Source organism: Rousettus aegyptiacus, unplaced genomic scaffold (assembly GCF_014176215.1).
Source record: "Rousettus aegyptiacus isolate mRouAeg1 unplaced genomic scaffold, mRouAeg1.p scaffold_m13_p_12, whole genome shotgun sequence".
Lineage (NCBI taxonomy): Eukaryota > Metazoa > Chordata > Mammalia > Chiroptera > Pteropodidae > Rousettus > Rousettus aegyptiacus.
In genome coordinates this window covers 17000794-17026297 of record NW_023416287.1, presented here as the reverse complement: position 1 = coordinate 17026297, position 25504 = coordinate 17000794, and the positions used below count along the sequence as shown (strand labels likewise).

General features: G+C 43.4%; 2 protein-coding genes, 1 long non-coding RNA gene and 1 pseudogene across 13 annotated transcripts in view; 2 read left to right on the top strand and 2 right to left on the bottom strand.

Annotated features, from left to right (window-relative positions):
* Positions 1-1145: 1145 nt before the first annotated feature.
* LOC107512607 lies at positions 1146-1737 on the top strand (annotated as a pseudogene).
* Positions 1738-1835: 98 nt separating this feature from the next.
* Positions 1836-14657, bottom strand: DSN1 (DSN1 component of MIS12 kinetochore complex). 9 transcript variants are annotated; one of them, XM_016148317.2, is made up of 11 exons: positions 13831-14653; positions 12689-12737; positions 12133-12459; positions 10074-10147; positions 9366-9438; positions 7712-7799; positions 6189-6248; positions 5716-5790; positions 4163-4310; positions 3167-3254; positions 1836-2615 (listed from the first exon to the last, which is right to left on the bottom strand). In XM_016148317.2, the coding sequence occupies exons 1-11, from the start codon at positions 13906-13908 to the stop codon at positions 2512-2514; spliced, it is 1164 nt and encodes a 387-aa protein (XP_016003803.2). In that variant the 5' UTR covers positions 13909-14653; the 3' UTR covers positions 1836-2511. The 9 variants fall into 9 exon arrangements, with proteins under 9 accessions (XP_016003803.2, XP_016003809.2, XP_016003810.2 ...); XM_036229439.1 differs by having other exon boundaries at positions 2388-2615; positions 12133-12510; positions 14487-14652; XM_016148320.2 differs by having other exon boundaries at positions 2388-2615; positions 14487-14652.
* Positions 14658-16303: 1646 nt separating this feature from the next.
* Positions 16304-16840, top strand: LOC118609989. Its single transcript, XR_004953616.1, has 2 exons — positions 16304-16440; positions 16534-16840. It is a non-coding gene; the product is annotated as an uncharacterized LOC118609989 (long non-coding RNA).
* Positions 16841-17149: 309 nt separating this feature from the next.
* SOGA1 (suppressor of glucose, autophagy associated 1) overlaps positions 17150-25504 on the bottom strand; it is a 66057-nt gene continuing 57702 nt past the window's right edge. For all 3 annotated transcript variants that reach the window (XM_036229437.1, XM_016148312.2, XM_016148311.2), the window contains one exon: positions 17150-25087. In XM_036229437.1, coding sequence (XP_036085330.1) covers positions 24935-25087 — 153 coding nt within the window. In that variant the 3' untranslated portion in view covers positions 17150-24934. The remainder of the gene's footprint in view (positions 25088-25504) is intronic.

Here is a 25504-nt window from a genome sequence, read left to right as displayed (position 1 = left end):
GTGTAATAAAATGGAGGAAAGCATGATCACCTTTGAAGAGAAGTGACCTATCCCCATTCTACAGATGAGGAAGGAAATTGGGGATAAAAGATGAAAATTCACTTCAAACTCCATGCTCTTTCCATTATACTACTCCGCTTCTCAAAGTACAGGAAATTAACACCACTCCTCTGGTTCATAAAAGCCCCAGCTTTCCTTGGGGGCTCTCCAAAATTTCCCTTCTTGCTCTACTCCGGACGATATTATCCACTCTCAAGGTTTCGATAACTAGGTATCAGTAACGTCCAAATTTTATCTCTAGATTTTTCTACCCAGTTTTCCAGTCTAGTTGACTTCTTCACTTGTATCCCAAATTGAACTACTAGCTTCCCCATCTCATTAACGGCTCTATTATCCACCCAGTTATTCAAGTTTTCACTCCCGCCATCATACTGTCACTGTTCTAAACTTAGATTATTTAACCCTTATAGAATCCCTGTGCTTCATAGTTCCCGTGATTCTCCTAATCTTACATATGAGGTTAAATAGCTTTTTCTTTTTACAAATGGCAGCGATAGGCTTCTAACTACATGCCTATTATGTTCCAGACACTACGAGGATCTTACCCCACTCACCCACTGCCAACACCTAGTGCAGGCCATCATTTTCCATCTAGACTATTGCAATAGCATAACTGGTCTCTCACAACTATACCTTACTTGCTCCTGTTCTCCATACAGCAACTAAAACGATCTTTTAAAAATGAAGTCCTGATCCCATCTCTCCCTCTTTTAAAACCTTTCTAATGACTGAATTTGTCTCAGATGGCTCTTCTAATGGATTCAGCATGCCTATGTTACTTTTTTTTTAACATGCTTCATTCTCCCTCCTCAGGTCTTTGGAAATGATCTTTTTGCCTCAAATATTTGACCTATTTAACTCCCTCATCCTTTTCAAATCAACTGAAACATCACTTTTGCAGTTGTTTCTTCTTATTCCGTGTCCCCACTAGACTGTGAGCATCATGAGAAGAGGTCCCATGTCTGCTTGTTTTTTTGCTCTCTAGCCAGTTCCTAGAACTGTGCCTGGCATACAGGGGAGGGCTCTGTAAATATATGAAATAAGGAATTTAAGTCAAAGCAAGAAGGTACTAATTGGTGCTGAGGCCAAGGTTTAAGACTTAAGCTCATGACTAGGTATTTAAATGAAAAAGGTTTTGTCCTACTAGGAGGATCAGAGAATAGGAAACATTACACTCTTTCCACCATCTTGCCATGCCACCATAATGGTATGCATGAATGTCCTGGCTGATGCCCTCAAGAGCATCAAAAATGCTGAAGAGAGTGCAGGTGCTTATTGGGACGTGCTCCAGTTTCTGTGATGGAGCACAGTTACATTGGTGAATTTGAAATCATTGATGATCCCAGAGCTGGGAAAATTGCTGGGAACCTCACGGGCAGGTTAAACAAGTATGGAGTGATCTGCCCTAGATTTGATGTACAACTCAAAGATCTAGAAAAATGGCAGAACGACCTGCTCCCATCTCGTCAGTTTGGTTTCATTGTACTGACAACCTCAACGGGCATCACAGACCATGAAGAAGCAAGACAAAAACACAAGCAGGAAAATCCTGGGGTTCTTTCTCTAGAGATGTACTACATACATGCAAATAAAATGCCTCAATGGACAAAAAAAGAAACATTAACAATAAATTAGTTGGTGTTTTATCAGTAACTAATGCTGAAGCATATCTCTACACTATTGTTCACTTCCACATCTTGGTAAAGAATCCTATTTTCCTTACCAAGATGTTCTCCCTTTTAATTTTTTTTACACACTCAAAATGTACACAAAGACAAGGAAAATCTTTTAATTATGTACACCTTTATAATGCAATTATTAACAAATATAGAGAACAATGAAAAGGAATACTTAGCCCTCTTCTTGAATCCAGAAGATTTAAGATGCTGACTCAATATTAAAAGCTGAAGCACACTATAGGCATTAGGACATAGAGAATAAGTGGTATTTCCTTTGATTTAGACATCTTGTGAAGTGATATAAGTATCCACATGATGTTAAACAATGCCCACAATTTCTCTACCTAAAGTCACCTCAGGGCCACACTAGAAAATTAGTCTCATTCCTTTACAACCAGAACCCAACTTGACCCCCAAAAGGTTTCACAGGATTTGATCCTGAATAACTCTGGAATGACTTGAAAAACATCTACACAAGATGAAGATTTCTAATGACAAAGAATATTTAAAAGAATTGGCTACTAGTTCTTAGGTGATTCCAAAAATTTAAAGTATTTGCACATTCTTGGAAAAAGTATCTATACATTTTTTTGGATGCATAAATGTTGAAACTTTAAAAAAAAAAAATCAAAGTGCTCTATAGTCAGCCAGTTATCCTTAAAGGCAAAAGGGCAGATATCAACGGCCCATTTGCCACACAGTCACCATGCACTGGGACACTCTTCCCATTTTTCTCCTCTAGAGCACCTTGTGGCAGAAAAGCTGCATAAGGTTACTGACAAGATTTAGAGCAAGGTGCAGTAGGCAGCTTTTGTAGTTGGAGCTTGAGCAGTTTTCGAGCTGGTGAGGGATCTAATTGTTGCATGCTTCTCTTCCCTGCAGAGGAAAAGAGCCAAAAAATAAATTTCAATTAAATGCAAATAACATTTATTGAAAACATATTGTATGGACTCTGTGCCAGACATTATAAGCATTATAATGACAAATAAGAGTCTTTGTCCTCAAGGAGATGACAGACTGATAGGAAAGCCAGCAGTAACTACAACCATAATATATGTGAAGAATAAGAAAAGGAAGCTATATATAGCAATAATATAGGGGTGGAGTAGGTCAGAAAAAACTATGAAGAAATACTATCAGTGTCACTTAGTGGATTCTTGAAGAATGAAAAGGGGGAAAATGCAGTGGGTATTAAGTCTTGGATTTACAAAAATGAGATGGTTTGTGGGGATTTTATTCTTAGTCTACTATGCTTCTGTGGAATTTACATCTAGAATTTCCCATTAACTTTGAATACCTACAATATAATAGTTATTGTGAGGGGGGAAAAATCATTTGATATAGACCTTATCTCTGAGACCATATGTTTGCAAGGGCAGTTTGTATCAGAGGATTATCACTCTGGTCCCCTCAAGAGACACACTTACCAAGCTGTACTGACACCTTCTGGAGGCATTGGGTACCTTCGTCCATAAAGGCGTGCAGCTGCTTGACTGATCCTTGCAGTTCGTCCATCTGCAGATGAAAGACAGTTGTAAGCTTTAAGGGTCCATGACTTCTTTGATGTCCCTCAAATGTTACCAGGTAAGCTCCTACTCAGGAGCTTTGCTTTTACTGTTCTTTCAGCCTGGAGTTCTCATGCCAGGCGTATTCTTTCTGATCCACACCCCTCTTTCCCACATCGCTCTATGCCCCAGCTGGCTGACCTGGATAACATCTAATATGTCCTGACCATGTCTTGTGGCTTCTGGGTGGGTCTAGTCAAGAAGGAGCCCAAGTGGGAGGAAGCTGAATGAGGTCAGGGTATTTCTACCCAGGCCTGCTCCGGGAAGGATGATCTTGAGTTAGTTGTCTCTCAACAGGTCATAGCTCTCTCAAAGCAGCCTACTGTGTGACTTTCTACCCAGAGGTGCCATAATAACTGTTCCTCCTTTCCTCCCTTCTGGCCTAGGGGCAGTAAGAGCTCAGCTGCCTCTAAGCCCTAGGTTACTTCACTAACCCTTGTGGTTTCCCAATACCCACACTTTATATATAGCCCCTTTATAAATAAACTTTCCTTGAATTACCCTTTCTTGACTGCTTCCTGTTAATACTTGGAATGATACAATATTACTCTCCGAAATGTCCTCCTGGATCACTTTTCTTTCTAGTCTGTTAAAATGGCACCTTAGAGGGACTTTCCACACCTGCTCTATATAGCAATCTGCTGCCCTCCCTGTACTGTATTCTCTCTTCCTTGCTCTGCTTTATTAGCACTTATCGCCATATATTTATTTTTTATCGGCCCTCCATGTTTTGCCAAGGTAGAGTTAAATATACTTATCTCATCTTATTACACATATTCTCCAGGTCTTTTCATTTCCAAGGATGACAGGGTAGCAAAGTTGGATAACTCAACCAAATATAAACAGGAGCCAACTCACCACCAACTCCATACAATCAAAGATTTTGCTGTGATTCTGTAATATTTTCTGGTAGTCAGGCTTTGTGTTAAGGACTTCAATCTGAGAAGACCCAAAACATGTTGCAGGTTCCACTTCAACTTCAGTAATTTCAGCTTCAGTTGCTCCTCTAAAAACAAAATAAAACAAACACAAAAAGAGCTTTAAAGAAATGTTAAAATTATTTTCTGGGGAAGATATGAAAAGATGACCTAGGGAAAAAACCTCCAATAAGACTTTATTAACCTGTCCCAATACTTTTCCATCTGACCCCTTATTAACAAGGGGTTCTGGAACAATTATCCATTATTAATGTTTTATACCACTGAACTCCAGGAAATGCTAGAAGCTACATGTTAGTTGATTCTGCCTAACAGTAAGGTCCATTTACAAAAAGGACTATAGGTGGGGTGGAGTACAGTCAAAGCTTGCTATTCTGAAGTCAATGTACATGATCTTTCACCAAAAGAAAACTGGGCCACTTCAACTACCTAAGAAAAACAGTGTGATAAGGAGTTCATGAAAATTGATAACCATAAACAACTACTACAATTTAACTGAATGCCAGACACTGCTAAGCACTTTCCACTTAACTCCATTTAATATTCACAATAACTCACTCAGGTAGGTAGGTACTAACATTATCTCCATTTTCAAATGAGGAGCTTCAGGCTTAGAGATTAGGTGGCTTGCCCAAGGCCACAAAATGAAGTAGTAATTAGGATTTGAACAGAAAACAGCCTGCTTCCAGAAGCATTCCTCTTAACCAATAAGCTATGCCACGTCAAAAGTTTTTATTATGAAACTGCCATCTTATACATTATCGATCTTCATGAACAGAACATGTAAGGGGTAACTAAAGATAACCATCAATGCTTGGACTGGGGAATTTTTTCACACCATATTTCTCAAAGCACCTCTCTACAAAGAGGCCACTTTTGCAAATAGAGTTTTGGCTAACATTTTATATTTAAGTTTCTAGCTAAGATTCTATTTGGAGAAAAAGCTTAAAGTTACCGGCTAAGATGGCCAATGAAATCAAAATATAGCACTTTCTCACTTTCTTAAAGCTTAAAGACCCAGACAAAATCCTCTCTCCTGTACAGCCTCTTCCATCACCTTCAGGTCTTTGCATCTCCATGAAGGCTCTGACCAAGGTTCTCTCCCACACTTGGCAGCTCTCAAAGGCCAGACACTCACTCAAGTCCCCTGACTATTATCTTTGACCCAGCCCCAGGTTGCCAGGTACAGGGCAGAGATGTGCCTGTTTCCCCCAGGACGGGGAAAAGCAGCCAAAGACACAGAACAGAAGCAGTTCTGTTCTTCGACTGAAAATAGTGTCACCAACCCTCCCCTCCTTCTCCCAACTCTCCATTATGGTCAGAGAGTGCTAAAATACATTTTATAGAGCTTTGATGAGTTGATTGGCTTATGAGAAAGGATTCATCATTCAAACTGTGCTAACAGCTATCAATTCAAATCAAACTCCACACAAAGTAAAAAGATAGCTTCTGATGTCCAGTCGTAGATCTAACCTAGATACGATCTCATCAGCCTCCTTCTGGTAGTGTAGCAAGAGCTGATCCCAAGTCTGACGTTCTAAAGAAAATCTATAGAATCAGAAAAAAAAAAAAATCAGTTAATTTTTGATTATCTGAATCACCCAGGGCAACAAGAAGTACATTAGGTGCCTACTCTGTTTCTAAGATGTGAATAAAAAGATTATTAAAGGATAAGAAGTCAAGACTGACTCAGAGGAAATTAATTTAGTCAAATCGAACTTGAGTTCTTAAAATCAAATTAATATCTTTATTCCCTAGACTCCATTCTATGAAACTGGCCATCAATACAGCCCAAAAGATCCCAATGTGCAGCTTTCTAACTTCTAGTATTGATATACTAGTACTGACACTCAGAAAAAGATGTTTATTATTCATTTTCTCAGGTTTAGTTATTGTCCCCAAATGAATTTAGATTTTCCAACAAAGGTTCACTGATTTTCACTTACTTTGTTATGTATTCCTTCATTTCAGCCACTGATGTTTCCAGAGACAGATCTGATGCTTTTCTAGAATACAGATAGGACTTTGAGATTAACACAAATCTTTCAAGAGCACTTGCTTTCAATATGACACCTTATATAATTTTAATGGCAATAAAACATGTTCAGAATTTATCTTTAACAAATTAAACAAATATTTATTCTTGGACTCTATCTCACTTTTGCACTAGGTCTCATCTTTTATTTCTTTCATCAATTCTAATTCACAAATGGCCAAATTAACTTTTCTTAAAATATTCCTTTAATTTTTCCTTGCTTAAAAACTGTGACTGTTTTCTGCATTTATAAGAAAAGTCAAAAATCCTTAACCTGGCACTTGAAGCTCTCTGTATTCTTGCTCCATTCAGTTCATTAAGTTTGATTCTTCCTGTTATCTTTTATCTATTCTGCCCCATATAATCCCACTCATCCTGACCCTAAATATCTGGGGTCTTCAATCTCCAAACTTTTGTTCACATGAATTTTTAGTCTCTTCCCCTCCCACTAATCAAAACCTTAACATCTTTTAAGGACCAACAATACTTTTTCATATGACTATCTTGTCTTTTCACTTAAACTGATGCTATTGCAGGACAGGGATTATGTTTTACTTACATCAATGGCTCAGCTCAGTTGGATAATTAATCCTAATGGAAAGGCAGGCACTGAAACTGCCAAAATTTTGCAGATATATTTGGTCCTCTACCTAATAAAGACAAATTAGTTGCGCCACCTTTCGTGTTTTTCTACCAAGGCCTGTGACACACAGCCTCTTTCACTGTGGGCTGAGATGCAGCAGCCAGTAGCTTAAACATACTGCATTAAAAGAGATGCTATGTTGAGCCAAAATATTTTTCATTTCTTGAATACCAATGTTAAGTTTAAGGATTTTTGAAAAGTAGACCTTTACAAAGTAAAAACTAAAAAGTTCATGACGTAAGCTCTAGTGACAAGATTTGTTGCAGGGCAGGGGTAGAGGGCTGGGCTCCATCCCTGTAAAGGAACTGCAAGTTTAAGGCTGGGATTTCTAAATTTCTCTTAATATTCTTACTTTTCAATAGCTAAAGAACATAAGTTTATCTCTAATTTGCACGGCTAACAAAGATCTGAAGAATGCTTTTCCTATTTATCTTCCCATGGCTGGTTCTTTCTCACCATTCAGGTCTTAAAGGTTTCAGTCTAAAAGTCAATTCGGTAGAGGTCTTCCCTGAACCCTACCTAACCCACCCCCTTAAGTCACTATCATTATTGACCTCTTAGATTATCACTATCTTAAATCATTATTTTCTACATATCTGTCTTTCCAACTAAAAATGTATACAAAAAGAGACCGTGCTTGACTTAGTCATCACTATATCTCCAGTATCTAGAAGAGCCTGGTACGTAGAAGATGCTGGATAAATGTTTGTTGAGTAAGTGAACAACTGACTGACTATAATAAAAACTCTTAATTCAATTATAATTTAGGACAGAAGGGGAACTGAACTTACGCTTTTGAATCTTCAAAACATTTCTGTAGCGTTCCATTACTTTCCAGGCTGTCTGCAAAATGTTTTAATTCTTCAGAAAGAGAAGATGCTAGAGAAAATAAATTTACCTGTTATGAAGAGAATATAAATTTTCACAGCAAGTTGCTGACAAAGATGTAACACACTTTAAGGGGTCTCAGCTCTAGGGTCCCCTGTTATACTCTGGCTCTCTCGCTCATTCAAAAAAGTGGTAAATATGAAGATTTTATCACTTGTTAAAAGGGTATATTAGCACTGATATTCTTTTTGAGAGATCTGAACTGCTGGCACTGAAAGGAAATACAGAAATCAGGCAACAGGTAAGAGTGTAATGAAAAATGTTTAAGGAAAATAAAGAATTATGGGCATAAGGTGAAAACAGTTTTCTGCTTATGCCTGGAAGGGTCCATAATTACATTCAGGTGAAGAATGCAGAGGGGAAAGGATACATTAAATAGCTATCAAGATAACCCTGACATATCTACACTAATTATGGTGATGGTCCAATTCTGAGATAAACAATTTTAACTGACAAGTCCGAGTTCATGTATTTTCTAGGTCTTTTAAGCGGGTAACATCTAGTATTCTGACCCTGAATAATTGTGTAGTTACACTGTAAGAAGAGTTACTTCCCAGAAAGCTGAAAATTGATTCCTAGAAAAAAAATATTTATAACTTATATCACAGATGAACAGCTAATTTCCTTAACATATAGAGTTCCTACAAATCAATATAAAAAACCAAACATGCCAATTTTAAAAAATGAACAAAGGATACAAATAAAATGAAGCACATATGGTTCTAGAAAATAAGAAAAAAAATGCTATCCTCTTCAAAAGAAACAGATTAAAACTACAAAATACCTTTCCTCACCTATAGTAAAAAATCTGAATTGTTTAAAAAAACCATGTTAGTGAGTATGACAAAACAGGGACTTGCATATAATGCTGATGAAAGAATAAAATGATACAACCTTTCTGGAAGGCCATCCGGTAATTCTTACCATTTCATTTGACCTATTAATTTCAATTCTAGCAATTTATCTTCTTTTTACTTGCACATGTGCCAAAAGGCTTGTGTAAGAACGGTATTCATTACCCTATTCATTGTAATAGCAAAAGACTGAAAACCCTAAAATTCCATCCATAAGAAACTGGTTAAATCAAATATGGTACATTTATAAAATGGAATATCATGTGGCTACTAAAATGTCAAGACAGCGCCATATGTGTGATATGGAGAAATATACAAGACAAATTCCTAGGTTTAAAAAAAAAAAAAAAGACAAGGTAAAGAACAGTACAGAGAGTATTATTTGATTTTAATGTATAAATGTTTGCAAAGGCAATATCTCTGTAATGATACACAGGAAGCTGGTGGTGATGGTTGTCTCTGTGAAAAGGAGGTGAGACTAGAGTTTGGGGTGGGAAGCAGGCTTACTTTTCACTTTTATACCTTCTAAACTTCCTTAGCATATGTTCTTATTTTTTTTTAATGCAATTAAAAAAGGGGGGGCTGGTTTTGTGAAGTAGCAGCAGCTCCTTTAAATGGGGACCCTAAACATGGGGCTTCAACTGACTTTAACAGAAGGTACAGCTCAAGATCAAAGCTCGCTCATCTATTCTTAGCAACTTACCTTTGGCTCGGAAGCTTTCAAGACTGAAGCCCTCAGTGCCCCTTAAGAAAGGTTCAAGTTTCTGAACAGAGAACTAAATAAAGAAAAGCATTTTTAGTATGACAACCAAGATTTTCTAGGCCAGTCCCAATGACTTTCATGTACTTTTATGATGTTTAATAAATGTGAAAGTAAACATGATTTAATGTTTATACCTAAGATCTTTTTCATATAAACAAATGGATTAGGAAAAATTGTTAGTAAGACTATATATTTTCATTTTTAGTTTAGGGAAAAAATGGTCACTTAATTCGCACAAATGACTTGCTTATCTAAACTGAAGTAATTACCAGTTAGCCAAATACTGACTTAGTGTGCAGTCAGATCTCAAAGGTCTGCTTTAACTTAGATTTTGACCTCTACCCACTTTAAATTTCCATCATTTCCTGTCATTTGCTGCCAATGGGCAAAAGATATGAGCCTGGGGAAATCTCTCAGCTACTCAGCAGCAGCACCAAAAGGACTGACAGAGAGCACAGTCCAGAGGGAAATCAGCTGCTAGGATTAAATCTGGCTTTTAAATTAATCTCAACTAGAGAGAAACATCTTTTAATCTTAACAGATAACATTACATAGGACCGATTTTCCTTGGGGACTCTATAGTAACAGTTTTGTTTTTTTTTTTAAAAAAAAGGAAAAAAAAGCATTTCCCAATCCCGAGAATCTCACCTGGAAACTGGAAAGCAGGAGAGAGACAAGCCGTTTGCTTTCTGCTAAGTTGACACTGATGGATCTGCTGAGTTCTAACATAAAATATCACATTTAAGGAGCTGGATGCTGACAGTAAAGTAAAAAAATTGGAAAATTTCCTCTCTTGATGCAGGCAAACTTAAGGCAAGAATGCCCAAGCAACCTTCTCTAATTAAAGAGCGAATTCATATATAATCACATCTGATTTTTTTTCAAGATCACCAAGGAATGAAATTTACCCATTAGTGCACCCTAACTTTAAAAAGTTACAAAAACTTCTTATGTATTACATTAAACTCATCTTGTTAAACAAGGTAGATTAATAATATAACTTTTTTGGTGTTTTATATTGACCAAAGAACAGAGATAAGAACATTTGAGCATTTTTATGATAGGCCCATGTATTTAATCCTCACACAATCCCATTGTTTTAAGAGTCCTCTGATAAAATATGACCTCCATTTTATAGATGGGGAAACTGCTCAGAAGGGAGATGACTTGTTTGAGGCCAGAGACTGGTAAAGTGAGATTTCAGTCCCAAGACTGTTACCGAAACCTGTTTTTCCCAGTTATATCTTGCTGCCTTTTTATAATGACCTAATAATATTAATAGTAATTTAAACACTTACTATGTAAAAGGCTTTTTATTAAATGCTATCCACACCTCATTAAAACTCAAGACAAGTATCTTATCAATGCCAACTTACAGATGATAACACCAAGGCACAAAGATTAGGTAATAGGTAACTTGCCCAAAGTCACAGGGTGAGTCAGCCTGAATTGGACGGGCATTTTATACAATAATGCCACTGAATCCTCAGGATATATATACTGTTTTTTCAATTATGTCCATTTAAAAACATCACTTATTATTCAGCAAAGTAAGTTTGCTTTGAGAATTTGAGATACATATCTTTTGGTCCTCTAGCTTCAGCTGGTTGTGTTTTTAAAGTTCTTTTGTCTCCTCTTTCGATTACTTCTTATTGCTATTAGTCAGGATACATAGGATACCTTCTGCTTATAACCAAAGAAATCTGGCGAGTGGCCAGGAATAACTGGAGATGACCAATCTTATTACTTTGGTGATCTTCTGTTATACAGAATTTTAGGTGCACATGCTCTGGAATAGTGATAAATGTAGGAGTAATCTTAAGGAACTACTATTGTTTTCTTGGCACACCTATGGAACAAAGTACACGAGCATAAATGTGGCAGCAATTTTCTGATATGCTAAATGGCTGTTTTTATCCAGATTTCCTGTTAGATATCAGGCCATCTGGAAGTGAGGTAACATCTTTAAAATAATCATAATAGCTTAACATCTGAGCTATTTACTATGTGCCAAGTACTGTGTTACATATCAATGTATTTAATCCTCACACAATCCCATAAAATAGGTATAATTTCATTCCATTTACTGATGACCATAAGGCAAAGGGGTTTAAGGAACCTGCTTAAGGTCACATAGCTAGAAGGTTTTCCCTGAAACATGTTAGACTTTCCACATTAAATCCTGTACTTTAATGCTTATTGAGATGTATTATTGTAAACTCACACAAAATCACATTCAAATACGTATCTAAACACTTGGTTTTCACTCTATGTATTTTTATGTGCATCTTCCCTGAGATATTTTCAGTTATAAAACTTAAAATCAGGTAGCAAACCCATCTACCTTCTGTTCCACTTTAGGATATGAGGCAGAAAGCCATAGGAAGAAATCTTTAATGCCTCTCATCCCAGCAGAGGTGAGCATTGAACAGTTGTAAATCAGAATTTCTGTTCATGGTACAGGTTACAATGGGCAGCTAATGATTATAATAAATAGCAATAATAGTGAACACTTACTAGGCGTTAGAAATATTTAGAATATCCCTCTTACAGATGAGGAAACTGAGGCTCAGAGAGGTGATGCGATTTACTCAGTCACATAGCTAGTTAGTAGCAAAGTCAAGTCTATCCTACTATGTGCTCTGTCATACCTCACTGCCTCTTATCTGAGCTGCAACTCCACTGTTTTATATATGCAGCACCCCACCTGTAATCCCCTGATGAAAGGGAGGCAATGATTTTCGCCGGTTCATTTCTTTCATACTTGCTCGCCGCCAGGATTGCCTCCTGTCTTGATGATGGGCAGACTGTTCTTGGGGGGACAAATGAAGAGATGTGGACTGAAGTCCTTCTTGGTGGCTGAGATCACAACTTCCCTCTTTTTTAGAGCTAGAGTCAAGGTGAATTCTTTCCTTTGAAACACTTTGAGTCATCTCCAGGGAGGCGGACGATTTATTACACACTTCCACAGGGCTGGGATCTGATTCCAATTGATGGTCATGAGTCTTAGATGTCACTTGTTCCTCTTCCATCACTTGTCATAAAAAGGTCAAAGTACAAAATCAAACTCGCCACAACTAAGCATCTGGGCAAAAAGATGGAGAATGAGATGTGTGCCCCAGATCATGGAAACACTGAAAAAGCACCTGTGCAAGTATGTGAATACGTGATTCCAAGTCCACCAGGAGCCACGAAAGCATTTAGGTATAGCTGAGAAACCTGCACCCAAGGCAAGAGGTACTGAATTTCACTATAACACTCACCTTCTACAGAGTCTGATCTAGTCACTGAAGTCATCCTGGGTGGTAAACCCTGAAAACAGAAAACTGAGGTGATCTGTTCTCCACATTTAAGCCTGTCTCACTAGGGCTTTACTACCCTAGAATAGGCCTTGTGCTTTTCAGCCTCTCTAAAGTGCCCATCTCTGCCCCATGAAATTTAGCTCCCTGACAAGGCCCAGCACAATGCCACCTCACCCACCACCTCCATAGACTATCAGCAAGGCTCATCATCTGCTCTGAATTTCTAGAGAACTTACCACTAGGAATGCTCCTCTCTTCCTTAACACATACCTTATTTTATTTCTCAATTATTTTGAGTTGAACTTGTCCCTAATTCCCTAATTCAGCTGATGGCATTAAGATCTACATGGTCCTCCAAACTAGAAAAATCACATCGACCTTTACTTTTTAACTCTCCAGATCCAAAATCCTGTCCATTCTACCCCTAACAGTCTCTAAATCTTTCTTTAAATTTATTGAAATAACATTGGTGAATATTATATAAATTTCAGGTGTACAACTTTATAACACGACATCTGTATGCTCCATTGCGTGCTCGCCATCTGAAGCCTAGTCTCCTTCTGTCACCATATATTTGAATCCCATTACCCTCTTTGTTCTTTCCTAGTCCCCTCCTCTGGTAACCACCATTCTGTTATCTGTATCTGTGAGTCTGTCTCTAAATCTTTTCTCCATTTCCAGTTCTTAGTTTAGTTCATTTCATAATTTCCACCACCTCCCTCCCCTTTCCCCGAATAATCTAACAGCCTCTCCACTAGTTTTCCTACATCCAGGACTGTTCCTCTCCTACTCACTCATTCTTTGGACAGCAGTAAAGATTTCTGCAGTGTATTCAACACTTTTCACAAGCTAGTTCCAATCTAGCCATTCCTGCTTTCTCCTGCCACTCCTGTTTCCTGCACCACTTTTGAATCTTTGAACATGGCCTGTAAAACGTATTCATCCTTCCCAAACTAGCTCAGGTGTGAAGGTTTCACACCACTTCTCTTTGGCAGAGTCGGTTGCTCCACCCCTTGGTATCCCTAGCACTGGCTGTAAAGTCTGTTTATGTCTGTCTCCCCAGAAAGAGGGCAGGGACCTGACTGAGGCATCTCTACACCTACCATGCTTACTCGTCTCCCAGCAGAAATCTGTAGGGGTTGTTGCTTAAAAAGAAATGAATATAGGCAGAGGGACAACATGGAAAAGATAACAGAATAAGAACTGGGTAGGTCAAAGATCTAAATCTTCAATTATGACTGTAATCACAGATTCAAGCCTAGGTAATAATAGCAACAATCGTCATTTGTTAAGCTGCTTGTTAGGTGCTTATTATATGTCAAGATCTGTGTTATATGTAAGTGCTTTATTTGCATCATTATCTTATCCCATTAATCCTTTTACAGCTCCTGCATGAAGTACGATTATTCACCCCTTCTTGTAGATAGGGAAACTGAGGTTCAGAGGGCAAAAGGCTGGTCCACGCTTGTTACACTGGTAGTCTGGGGCCAAGGCGAAATTCGAACACAGGCCTGTGACCCACCCCAACCTTTTAACCACTGTTCTAGAGTCTAGACCGCTGGCTCTGCAAAAAGGACAAATGAGAGGGGCGCCGCCCGCCTTCGGATTTCCCAGAGGAGGCCGCAGCGCCCCGGGGAACCCGCAGTGCCCGCTGTCACAAGTTGGCGACAGGACTGAGCTGGGCAGAGATCCGACGACAAAAAAACCGTTGCGAGGGTGAGTGGGGCCTATTCTAGGGTAAGGTATGCGACTTCCTGACCTCAGAGCGAAGCCCGTCCAGCCTGGAGCCTCCGTTCTTGAACTACGAGGCCGAAGGTCACTCTCCGTAGCCACCTCTGGGTCACCCTGGGACCCTCTGCTCCACTGCAACTGTCTTTCTACTTCTCCGCCAGGCGCTCCGTCCACAGACCACGCCCCACACCCCCACCACCGCTCCCGAAACTCCCGCCAATTAAGGGCGCATGCGCGGCCGGCGGCCTCCCGGACCCGCGCATGCGCACCCAGATCGCCTGCCTACTTCAAAGGCGCATGCGTAAACTGGTTTTCAACGCTCTCGCCAGCCCCGCCTCCGGGTCCAAATTCTTCCCTGCCTGGAAGTAGCCGTGTTACCACCTCCCCAGCTATGCAGCGTCAGGGCAATCCCTGCCACACCATCATGATTTTTGACGTCCCATGGGTCCAGAGCCCATCTAAGATGGGGAAACGGGCCCACAGAGGTGCTTGCCAAAGGAATACAGTGCATCAGCGAGCATCTGAAGCTCTGCTCCTGTCGCTAGGTCATGTTTCCTTTTCCCTTAGTCTTAATGCCAAAAATGTGGACCATGACTCTCCCAGGACGGACTGAAGCTATACGCTCAGTTTGCTTTATCCAACCCTACTCCTGCTCTAGCACTTTTTTTCTCCCGTGGCTCTTTCAACACGTGGCAAAGTTCAAGAACCCACCTTTGCAGCCTCATTGCAGGCCTCCCCCTCCCCAAACTGCTTGCGTTACCCCCTTAGCTTTTGGCCTCTGCTCCTTGAATAGCCAATTCTCTCTACCTGGGAATCCCTTCCCTGCTTTTTTTCTGGCAAAATTCTCTAATTTTAAGCATTACCTGCGGATTCATTTCAGCCTTTTCTGAGGTCCCAGGATGAAAAACAAGATGCCCCTTCTGTACTCCCAAGAGCCCCAACCTGTATCTTTCCCACCATCCCTTATTGGCCCCAGAGAGCAGACTGCTTCCTCAGCACCTATGATGCCATGATGCCATGAAAATGTCCCCTTGCATGTACAGTTCTTTCTTCCATATCTGAAACCTCCCATGTTGAATTATGAGCAGCAGTCCACAAAGTCTGAAAGAGAGGTTAGGGAGTGGCAGCTGGAACATAACTGTGGTTATCCTTCCACCCCAGCTGCGGTCCTTGGAAAATTTTTCTGAGAGGCAGAAATCTGCCTTCCTGAAATTTCCACCCTGTGGTTCTAGCCTGCTGGCTTCAATAGCCATCTGAAAGCAGATTTGCTGTTGGTTCCCTGAATATCAGTTTCTGGGACTCAGGGGTACCCAGTTCCTTCTGTGTCCATCCCCCTCCTTCAACTCTTCATTCGTCATTGTCTCAAGAACAGAACAGTGTTCTCAGCCAGGGTGGGCCACCCTGGAGCACAGCAAGAATATAGCTTCATGGAATCCCAATACTTCCTCTATTTCCTTCCCCTGCTTTCAAATCTTCAGTGGCTCTGTCCACAGAATATGCACATTTGTCCCCTCACAAGGCACTGTATGATCTGACCCAGCCTCTTCTTCATTGTTCCCCATTCCAGTGACATCGAATTTCTTACAGTTTCCAGTTCTGCTCTGCTCTTTCAACTAGGTGATCACGCATGCTGTTTCCTCTGGAACTGTCTCACCTTAGGCTCTTGCCTACAGCACACCACCATCTCCTTCATGTGGCCAGCATCTCAATCTTAAGTGCCAGTTCAGATGCCCCTTCCTCTGTGAAGCCTTTCCTGATTTCTCTTGCCTCCCTGAGCACCCTGGGTTCCCCTTCCCCTCTACCCCCCACCCCCAGCCCCCTCGCCGCCATTGACATTTGCTCCTCTGTTTTCCAGATGCATCTATAGTATCTTCAATGCCTGGCTGCTGGTCCTTAAAAAAAGAGATCTGTATTTTTATGAGGTAGCCAGCTTCCAAGATGGCCCCCCAATGATCCCTGCTTCCAGTGCGTAGGACTGATCGGTATAACCAATAAGATACTGCAGAAATGATGGTGTGTGATTTTCAATGTTTAGTCATAGAGGACATTGTGACTTCTACTCTGCTCTCCCATAGATCACTTGCTTTGGGGGGAGCTAGTACCATGTTGTGAGGATACTCAAGCAGCCCCATGGAGAGGTCCAAGTACAACAGAACTGAGGCCTCCTGCCAACAGCCAACACTGACTTGCCAGGCATACGAGGCACCTTACAAATGGATCTTCCATCCCCTATCGAGCCTTCACATGACTGCAGCCTGACTGATACCTTACCACAACCTCAGGAAACCCTAAGTCAGAACTATCCTACTCCTGATTCTTTACCCACAACATCTGTGATATAATGTTTGAAATTAATTATACTGTAATAGATAATTTAACCCATGTCTAAAGTGTCCTTTATTTCATGATAAACTTTAAACAGTCTTTTGTAAAAAAGGTTCATTTCCATTTTTGAGCACTCCACATTTGTTTATCAGTGGTCATATCACATTCAGTGGGAGACTCGGAGGTGTCAGCAGCAGGGGACAGACACCCAGTGGTCCCTCCCAAGTTCCCCTGAACCAGTTAGCAGGTTGTGGCATTCGTAGGTTTCCCTCCTTTCCAGGGAACTGGAGGTGGGCTAGTGTCAGGTTTCAAATCCGCTGGAGCTTTACCCACCCCACAAAAGAAAGAGGAGGCCAAGTCCATGGATACTGTTCATATGACATACTTTATTTCCTCTACAACCATTAAAAACCCTTTGTAAGTTTACACTGTACAGTTATTCTCATGTCTGAAATAAGACTTGGGGGCAGGGAAAGCTGGTGGATCGGACCACAGTCGTCCTAGCACCTAATCCATCCTAGGAAAGAGCGTTTTGAAGACAGAAGTGGGAAGGAGAGAACAGTGGACAGGAGAGGTGGACAGTTTGGCCCAAGGATGCCCTTGGTCCCTTCCCTCCTGAAGGCCTTTCCCTGGGGGGTCTCCTAGGGTCCATGACTGCAGGACCCACACCGGGAAACTAGGCTGGGCAGGAAGGGGGCTTCACAGTATAGGCAGGGGTTAGTGGGGCAGGATGAAAAGAAAGGACAGCTTCTGGCTCCCTTCCCCGATTGCTGGGGGTTAGAGCCAGGTTTTTGTTTTTGTTTTTGTTTTTGGCACTATCTACAGAGTCTTCCTGGAGGTGGGAGGAGGAAAAGAAGGAGCTGGGGATTTATGATTCTTTTCTTGAGGAGTTAGGTTTCTTTCCATTTGAAGAGAGGCCATGAGCCTGTAGTGAGGTTCTCAAGGGATAAATGGTCAGGATCTTTTGTCTCCTGCCCCCCAGGACACACCTACCCCCTGCTTGGCTGGCACAATCCTACACAACTTTTTTTTTTTTCTTTTTTCCCTTTATACCTTTTTATAAAACCAAGACAGGTGGGAGAGGTGAACAGAGCTAGAACCAAGTCAGGGGCAAGGAAAGGAAAAACGTATGCCGTCTTCCAGTCCTCCAGCTTCCAGAAAGAGTACAGAGTTTTGATTGTTTTGTTTTGTAGGGCAGGTGGGAAGAGTTCCTAGTCTCTTAGGAGTCCAGAAGTTGGTGTTTCTCATGGGTTCCTGGTCCAGCCTCAGTCTCTCACCAGGCTGCACTAATTGCTACATAAGTCAGCAGATGGCAAACTCCTGTTATGTCAAAATCACTCAAGAGGGGCTTGTTAAACTCCAGCTTGCTGGGCCCCATCCCAGGAGTTCGAATTCCATAGGTCTTGGGTAGCACCAATACTTTGCATTTTTGTGAAGTTCCTAGGGGATGCTGTAGCTGATTTCAGGCACCTCATCCTCAGAACTCTGGTGCCCTGAGGCAGTTCCAGGAAGCTGGGCCATAGCTGGCAAGGCCTAGCCTTGGAGGCACCAAGTAACCTGGGAAGCTGCTAGGAATGGTCTTGTGGTGAGCCCCCTGTGCAGAGAAGTAAACTAAGGCACAGAGATCAAGGGCAGAACTGAGAGAGGAGCCAGGATACCAGGTCCAGTGGAGAGAGGACAGTGATGGAGGACCCCAAAACACAAGCAATGCCTTGGGGCCCTAGGGATCATCCTGGTGCTCCTTATAAAATCACACAACCAGCTTAGCCCAGAGAAGTTAAGAGGTCTGCCCAGATCTGGGCCAGGTCTCGACTCCTGGCTGAGGTTCCTCTTTATGGAAGCAGTTTGAATGGTGTCAGAATGGAGTGTGACAAGGCAGCCAAGCCCAACTACCGTGGCCCTTCAAGTAAGCTTAGAGGAAACCAAAGCTCCTTTCCTTTGGGCACAGGGTCCAGAGGGCTGGTGAAGGGCAGGAAGAAAGGGGAGCAGGGTTGATGGGCTAGACAAGGGAGGGTCCAAGGAGGGTGAAGGAGGAGTGGGGAGGAGCCCTGGGCAGGGGACTCAGGTCCAACACCAAGTCCCCTTTGGTTCTTGAACTTTGCAAACTGCAAATGATTTTGGCAGGGGTAAGGAGCAGAACCAGGGTCAGCTATAGGTTCCGTCAGGATGACTTGTTTTAGAGCTGGGGAGGCCCAAGGAAGAGCAGAGAGGATGGTGGGATGTCAAGTGGATATACGACCAGGGAAAGAACCCAAGCCAGGCTGTATCTCCTCAACCAAGCCATGCAGGACTGGGCAGGGTAGAGGCCAGAAGTGGAGATCCAAGGGCCCCCCACTACACACACACACCACGCTCTCAGTGGGAAGTGCTGGGGTCCTTCTGGGAGGCTATAGACAGAGAAGACAATGTGACTCAGAGTGAGATTGGGGGATGCCTTTCTGGGCTAGGGGGTTGCTGGAGCCTAGCCCAGTGAGAAGGGCTGGCAAGGCTGGAGCCACCTGGGGTGTTGGGAAAAGGTGTCCCCTTTGGTGTGAGAAAACATGAAATAAAACATGAACCCAGAAAAACACCCCCAGATCTGAAAGTAAACCTCAGAGTTGGGAGACCGCAGCTGAGGGCACTTCTCAGGAGTGTGAACCTCAAGGGGCAGCAAGGTGGGTGCCGAGGTTATGGGGAAATCCATGGGAGGGCTGAGGGATGGGTGCTGCAAGTAAGCCCAGGGCCCAAAAGATGAAAACGTGGCCATTGGCCAGGGCTACTGGGTCTGCTGGCAGAAGCCAGCAGAGAAGAAGAGGCAGGAGGAGGCAAAGCCTTGGAGGAAGATGATAACAGAGAGGATGGGTGAGAGGTGGGAAGTGAGCAGACAGCCCAGAGAGGAAGAGGCTCAACCAAGACCATAGGATGACAGTGCAGTATCTCATCCCCCATTGGGAATGCAGAACCTGCTGGGAGTCAGGAAACCTGGGTTCTGGTCCTGGCTCTGCCTTTAGTTTGCTGTGTGACCTTGGGTGAGCCGCTCCCTTCTCTGGGCCCAAGTCCTCATCTAAGAGGTTTGACACAAAAGGACAAAGAACACACGATTTCACTCATCTGAGGTACCTAGAATAGGCAAATTCAAAAACAGAAAGTAGAGTAGGTTACCGGGGTCTGGGGGCAGGGGAATAGGGAGTGTTTAGTGGGTAATTTCAGTTTGGGATGTTGAACATGTTCTGGAAATTCAGATTGGTCATGGTTGTATAATACTGTCAATGTACTTAAAATAGCTAAAATAGGAAGTCTATGTTATGTATTTTTGCCACCAAAAAAAAGTGAGGGGGTTGGTCCAGATGACTTTGCAGCCCCTTTCTATTCACTAAGACTAATGAGGGAAGTGAGAAGGATGTCACCCCCCCAGGGCCAGGTCACCTGGGGTCTGCCCTGGGGACAATGAGTGTGTTCAGACCACTTTTCATTTGTGTAGAACTCTGTTTTTCCAAGTAGACTTGTAGGCACAGTATTGTATTTGGTCCTCACCACAGCCATGTGAGGTAGAAGGACATTTCCCCCACTTTGTAACTGGGGAAACTGAGGCATAGAGTAGCCAAATGATCCGAGGCCAAGGTCATTCAAGTTGGTGGCAGTTTTTTTTGTTTTTTTTTTTTTAAGTCTTCTGGAAAACGTCCTTGCACCTTAGGTTACCTGTTGAAATACCAGCTGGCTTAGTGGTCTTTGAAGAAAGGACACGGGCTATAAGTTAGTAGCAGAATTGTCTCCTGGGGCAAATATGCTTGCTTCCCACGACTGGTTGATAAGAGTTATGAAACTTGATGTGTTTCTCTTTTACCATGGATGCCAGGAAACTCAAGAATAAATTTTAATTGTATGATTCTGGGAATTACATCAGATAGATTGAGGGGATGATAATTCTTGCTTTTGATTTTCTATTTACGTTGTATTATTAAACTAAGATTTTAAAAGATTCTATTTCTGTGGTATTATGCCTCCGAATATAAATTGCCTCTGATGATTTTTGGAAATTCTCAGGGTAATTAAACCAAATCAGAGCTGGGTTGAAGACTAGGTCTCCTAATTCTAAGCACAGTATTCTTTTTAAGATATAGTTTCATGGTTATTGGTTAAAAGAAAGATGGTCTAATTGGTCAGGGCTGTGAACACAAATATGTAGGTTCCTGGCTCAGAAAGTGTGGGTGGGGCCCAGGAAACTGCATTTTGGACGTGCCCTCAAAGGATTCTTATGCAAGGGGTCTCCAGGCCACCTTCTGGGACACACAGGTCCAGTGATTCAGGGTGGGCTGCTTTCATGTCTGGGTTGGGCAGTGGCATGTTCTGGGTGCCCTATATCCACACAAAGCCCGCAGTGGAGCAATGAGTTTGCACAGCAAGCAGGACAGAGTTTGGGCTGGGGGATCCAGTAGACCCAGGTTTTAGTCTAGACTTGATGACTTCCCAGTTCGGTGACTCTGGGATGAGACCCACACCTCCATTTCCTCATCTGCAAAATGGGAAGCACTAATCCCTTCCTGCCAAGGCTGTCTCCCAGAGTGGTCCCTGAGAGCTGGAAAAAGACATGGGATGAGGGAGCAATTTCTAAATAGTAAAGTGCTCTGGGAAGAACGTGCAGGGGACCATTATTATTATTAATGAAGAGGTCAGCTTGTGGGGCTGATGAGGCTGGAAGTGGGGCACATTCTGGGTGGGAGGAGAGAGGGAAGAGCCTGGAAGTTGGGGTGGGCAAGAGGAGAACATGCTAGGTGATGAAACTGTGACATGTACATGGTGTGGGATGATGGAGCCATGTGGCGGCCAGGGTGTAAGAGGGTCAAGTTCTTGAGCCCTCAACTGTGTCACTTGGGAGAGCGGCTGGTAAAGGAGTGTCTCTGGGGAGGCCAAGGGATAGGGCCCATTCTAAGTTCATAGAAAGCAAGATCTCTTGAAGGTATTTTGAAATTGGTCAGCCTTAAAGAATTGGGGGGAAAGGGCTGCCAGGGAGACCGGGAATTGGATTCTGATGCCTTGTACATATAGGGTCTGTATTCCTTTCAAATACAGATGTCACAGCCCCCAGGAGGGTCTAATTTGGCTCTAGAAAGAGGTCTGATATAAGAAACATGACGTTGCCCAGTTTAGGGTCAACCAAGCCAACTAGTCTTCCATTCCCCCCCTAACCAAGTCATGCTGACACCATGACCCAAGCCTAGAGATCTATAGTGGATTAGGCCCCAACATTTCATGAGACTTTGGTTGAAGAGAGTAGAGATGGAGAAAAAGGAGGAAGAAGGATAGGGGAGGAGGAAGAAGAGAAGGAGGAATATGCCAGGAGTAAACATGGCAGAGTAGTAGTAGAAAGGGGAAGGCGGTAAGAAGGGCAGTGTTCCTTCCTGGGTCCCCAATGTTCCAAGGGGAATTTCTACTGTGAGTCAGGCAGTTTTCTGCTTTGGGAATGTTACCAAGACTTAAAAGGCATCTGAAGAAACAAACATAGAAATTACATTCCAAAAGAGTAGAGAGTTTTTACAAACCAATCCCCCCCACCCCCAAAAAGAAAACACCAGTTACTAATTAAAATGCTAAAAACCAAACCAAACCAATATTTACACATAACATTTTCAACCCCATCAAGCCCCATGTCCAGAGGCTTCTGTAGGAAGAGTGATGAGTGACCTTGCACAGTGGCATGCAGGAAGTAGAAACTGGACTTTATAGGAAACTGAGATCTGGAGCCTCTGACACTGGCTGGGAGCTGGGCGGCCAGGCGCTGATTCATGAGGGATGGCAAAGTCAATCTTGGATGAGGAGGATGGTAAGGCTGAGAGGGTCTGTAGGCCACAGGGTTCAGGTCTCACGAGGATTTCTCCCCCAAGGCTGGGAGTGCAGACTCCTTGGCCCTCTGCAGCTCGGGGAGGTAGCAGAAGGCCTCTGGTGGCTTGTGGCCTATTGTGAATCCCCTCACCTGGAGAGAACCTTGGAGGGGCCCCCTGACCTCTCGTGTGGGAGCATGGCATCCCAAAGGGGCTTGGCCCATGGCTCCACTGGCCTGCCTGCTCTGCCCACACAAGTCACTATGGCACGAGGAAGTGGCTGGACAGACATGACCCTGGTGTTCTTCCACTAGGGAATGGAGATGAAGGACTTTGGGTTACTGGTCCAGGTGACCCTAAAAGGGCAGAAGGAGCAGGTGGAAGTGCAGAGGCCTCTCCAGAGTCCTGGGGGGAAACTAGAAAAGCCACTGGCTTTCATTCTTCCTGATGGAAAGTTCCACAGATGAACCATTTTGTCCTGGCGTTTCTACTCTGGGCCCCTAGCCAGTTATAAGAGGGCCACATATCTGCATATGTGTGGGCATGTGTACAACCAAAATGGGCTCATTGGCGCCGATACTGCAGTGAGCCCTATTGCAATCCATCTGATGGCTTAAGTAGCTTGGGATGTGAGGAAGAGTGGACAGTGGAGTTAGGGCTGAGAGAAGAGCCGTGAGAGGCCATAAGGCTAAGGAGAGTGGCTGGTGAAAAAGGCTGGCAGACTGGTGAGAACTGAGGCAGGATGGCAGATACGCTCAGATCCATGTGCAAAGCTGCAATAACAACATTCTCAAAGTTCAGTTCCGTTTTCCTGCAAATTCTCACTTGGGGAATTTGGAGAGATCTCCGTGCTCTTGGTAGAGCCTTAGTAATTCATGTTTGACTCATAAAAAAGGTGTGAGAGGGAGGAAGGAAAATGAGAAGGGAAATGAAGAATGGTTGGGAAGCAGTGACATTGGTCCAGCCTTTCATCCCGTCATTAAGCATTCACAGAGACTGACTGCTGAGCGCTGGGCAAGTACCAGGTGTTGAGTGAAAAGCAGTGCTCTGAGGCCAACGGTCAGTGGTGTTGGGAGAGCAAGCTGCGGGGCTCCAGCTCTGCTGGGGGCGGGGGGCTCCAAAGCTGACCAGGAGACCATAACTTGGCTGCTGAGCTGCCTCGTCCACATGGGGGACCACACGCCTGTCCATCATGTTAAAAGCCTTGCATTGTCCCGGTGGCAAGAATACATGTCTCAACCTCCAATAAATTACCTTAGGGACTTTGGGGTAAATTAAATTATTAAAATAAAGTAAAACCACCTTAAATAGTTATAGTAAGAAAAATTCAAATAAACAACGTAGGCAAGAAATGCGTTTCCAGGCCCCAGTCTACCACTGTGTCCTGGAGCACCAGCCTCCTGGAGTGCCCCTTGGCTTGGCCTGGCCACCTGGGCGTCTCTTACTGGCACTATCCTTGCCCTCCACCAGCTGCAGGATGTAAACACAGTGGAGAGGTGGCGCCCCTCCAGGGTGCCGCGGAAAGAGGCCCCAGGGATCAAGGCAATGGGCATTTAGGCATTTATCTGTGCACCAGGTCTTAAGAGAGACTATTTCTGTCCTCAAGGACTCTCCTGGGAAGGCTGACACCTTGGCAAGGGAGGCAGTTCCAGTGGCTCCCCAACCCTGAGCCCCCACACATTTGTCTTCTTGTCCTTGCTGGATTCAGGCCTAGGGAGGGAGATCCAGGGCTCCAGGATTCCAAGCAGATACTTGGCCCTGGCCACTGCCCTATCATACCCCTTGGAGTCACAGCAATCCAGAACAGCTGGGCTGGGAGGAGGAGGCGACAGAAGGAAGGGATAGGGATCTGCCCAGCCCAGCTCTACCTGGAATCCCCGGCTGAGCCCTAGGGCAAAACCTGTTCTTCTTATTGATGTTTCCTCCCCCAAGAAAGGGGTGTGATTGGCAACTAGCATCTCCATGAGCCCTTTCCCTGAGGGCCGTGGCCAGAAGTGTATCCTTTCCTGGGCTCTTCTGAGAAGTGGGTGTGGGTAAAACCAGGCAAGGCTCTCTCCTTTAGGACCCAGGGATAGGCTCCCAGTGGATCTCTCTGGAGGAGCTTGCTTCGGAAGCCCAGTTTTGGTCTTTCTCTCCCTCACTGCCTTCCCCTGGGTAGTCAGAGATCGCCACCCAGTGGCCAGTCGGAGATCCCCGCTTTACCTGGTTGGGAAAGCTGTTCTTTAGCCGTGGTGCAGCTACCGTCCCCCAGGACGAGGTGACGCAGAGGGCACGGCCCTCCTCTCTGCTGGTTCCGTTCCCTTTCACTATCCATTTGACTGGGCTGGTTGAGGCGGGGAGCTCACTTGCTCTGTCACTCGCTGGGAGGGGCTGCCCTCTCCTCCCCACCCCAGCTGGACTCTGAAGGGTGCAGCCTGCACTTGGAAGGAGAGTGGCGGACGGCAGAGCGGGACGACCGGGCGAAGCAGGAGGTGAGAGACTGGGTGCTACAGTCACAAACAGCATCCTAGGAGGAAGGAGGAAGAGAGGAAGTCAGGAGGAGCCAGGAGACACTGACTACCTAGGCAAGGAGTCTGGGCTCAGCCATGCGCAGAATCCAGTTCCCGGGGGCTACGGCTCCTCTCTCAACCAATTTTTTAAAAAAAATTTTTTTTCCATTAGAGCAATAATGAACGTTCATACATAACACTCCAGAATGTCACAAATTATGGAATATACAAAGAAGAAAGTGGATGTTGTCCATGGTCGGTCCTACACATCAAAGATAAATTCTCACCACACTGCACTCATGTACAATTTACCAAAATGACCTCATCCCTTATAGCCTATGCTGCAATTGCAAAACACAAACACTTTTTGGTCACCATGCATGTTTAGAACTCCTTTTTAATAGCTGTCTACTATTCCCCTAAGTAGAAATGCT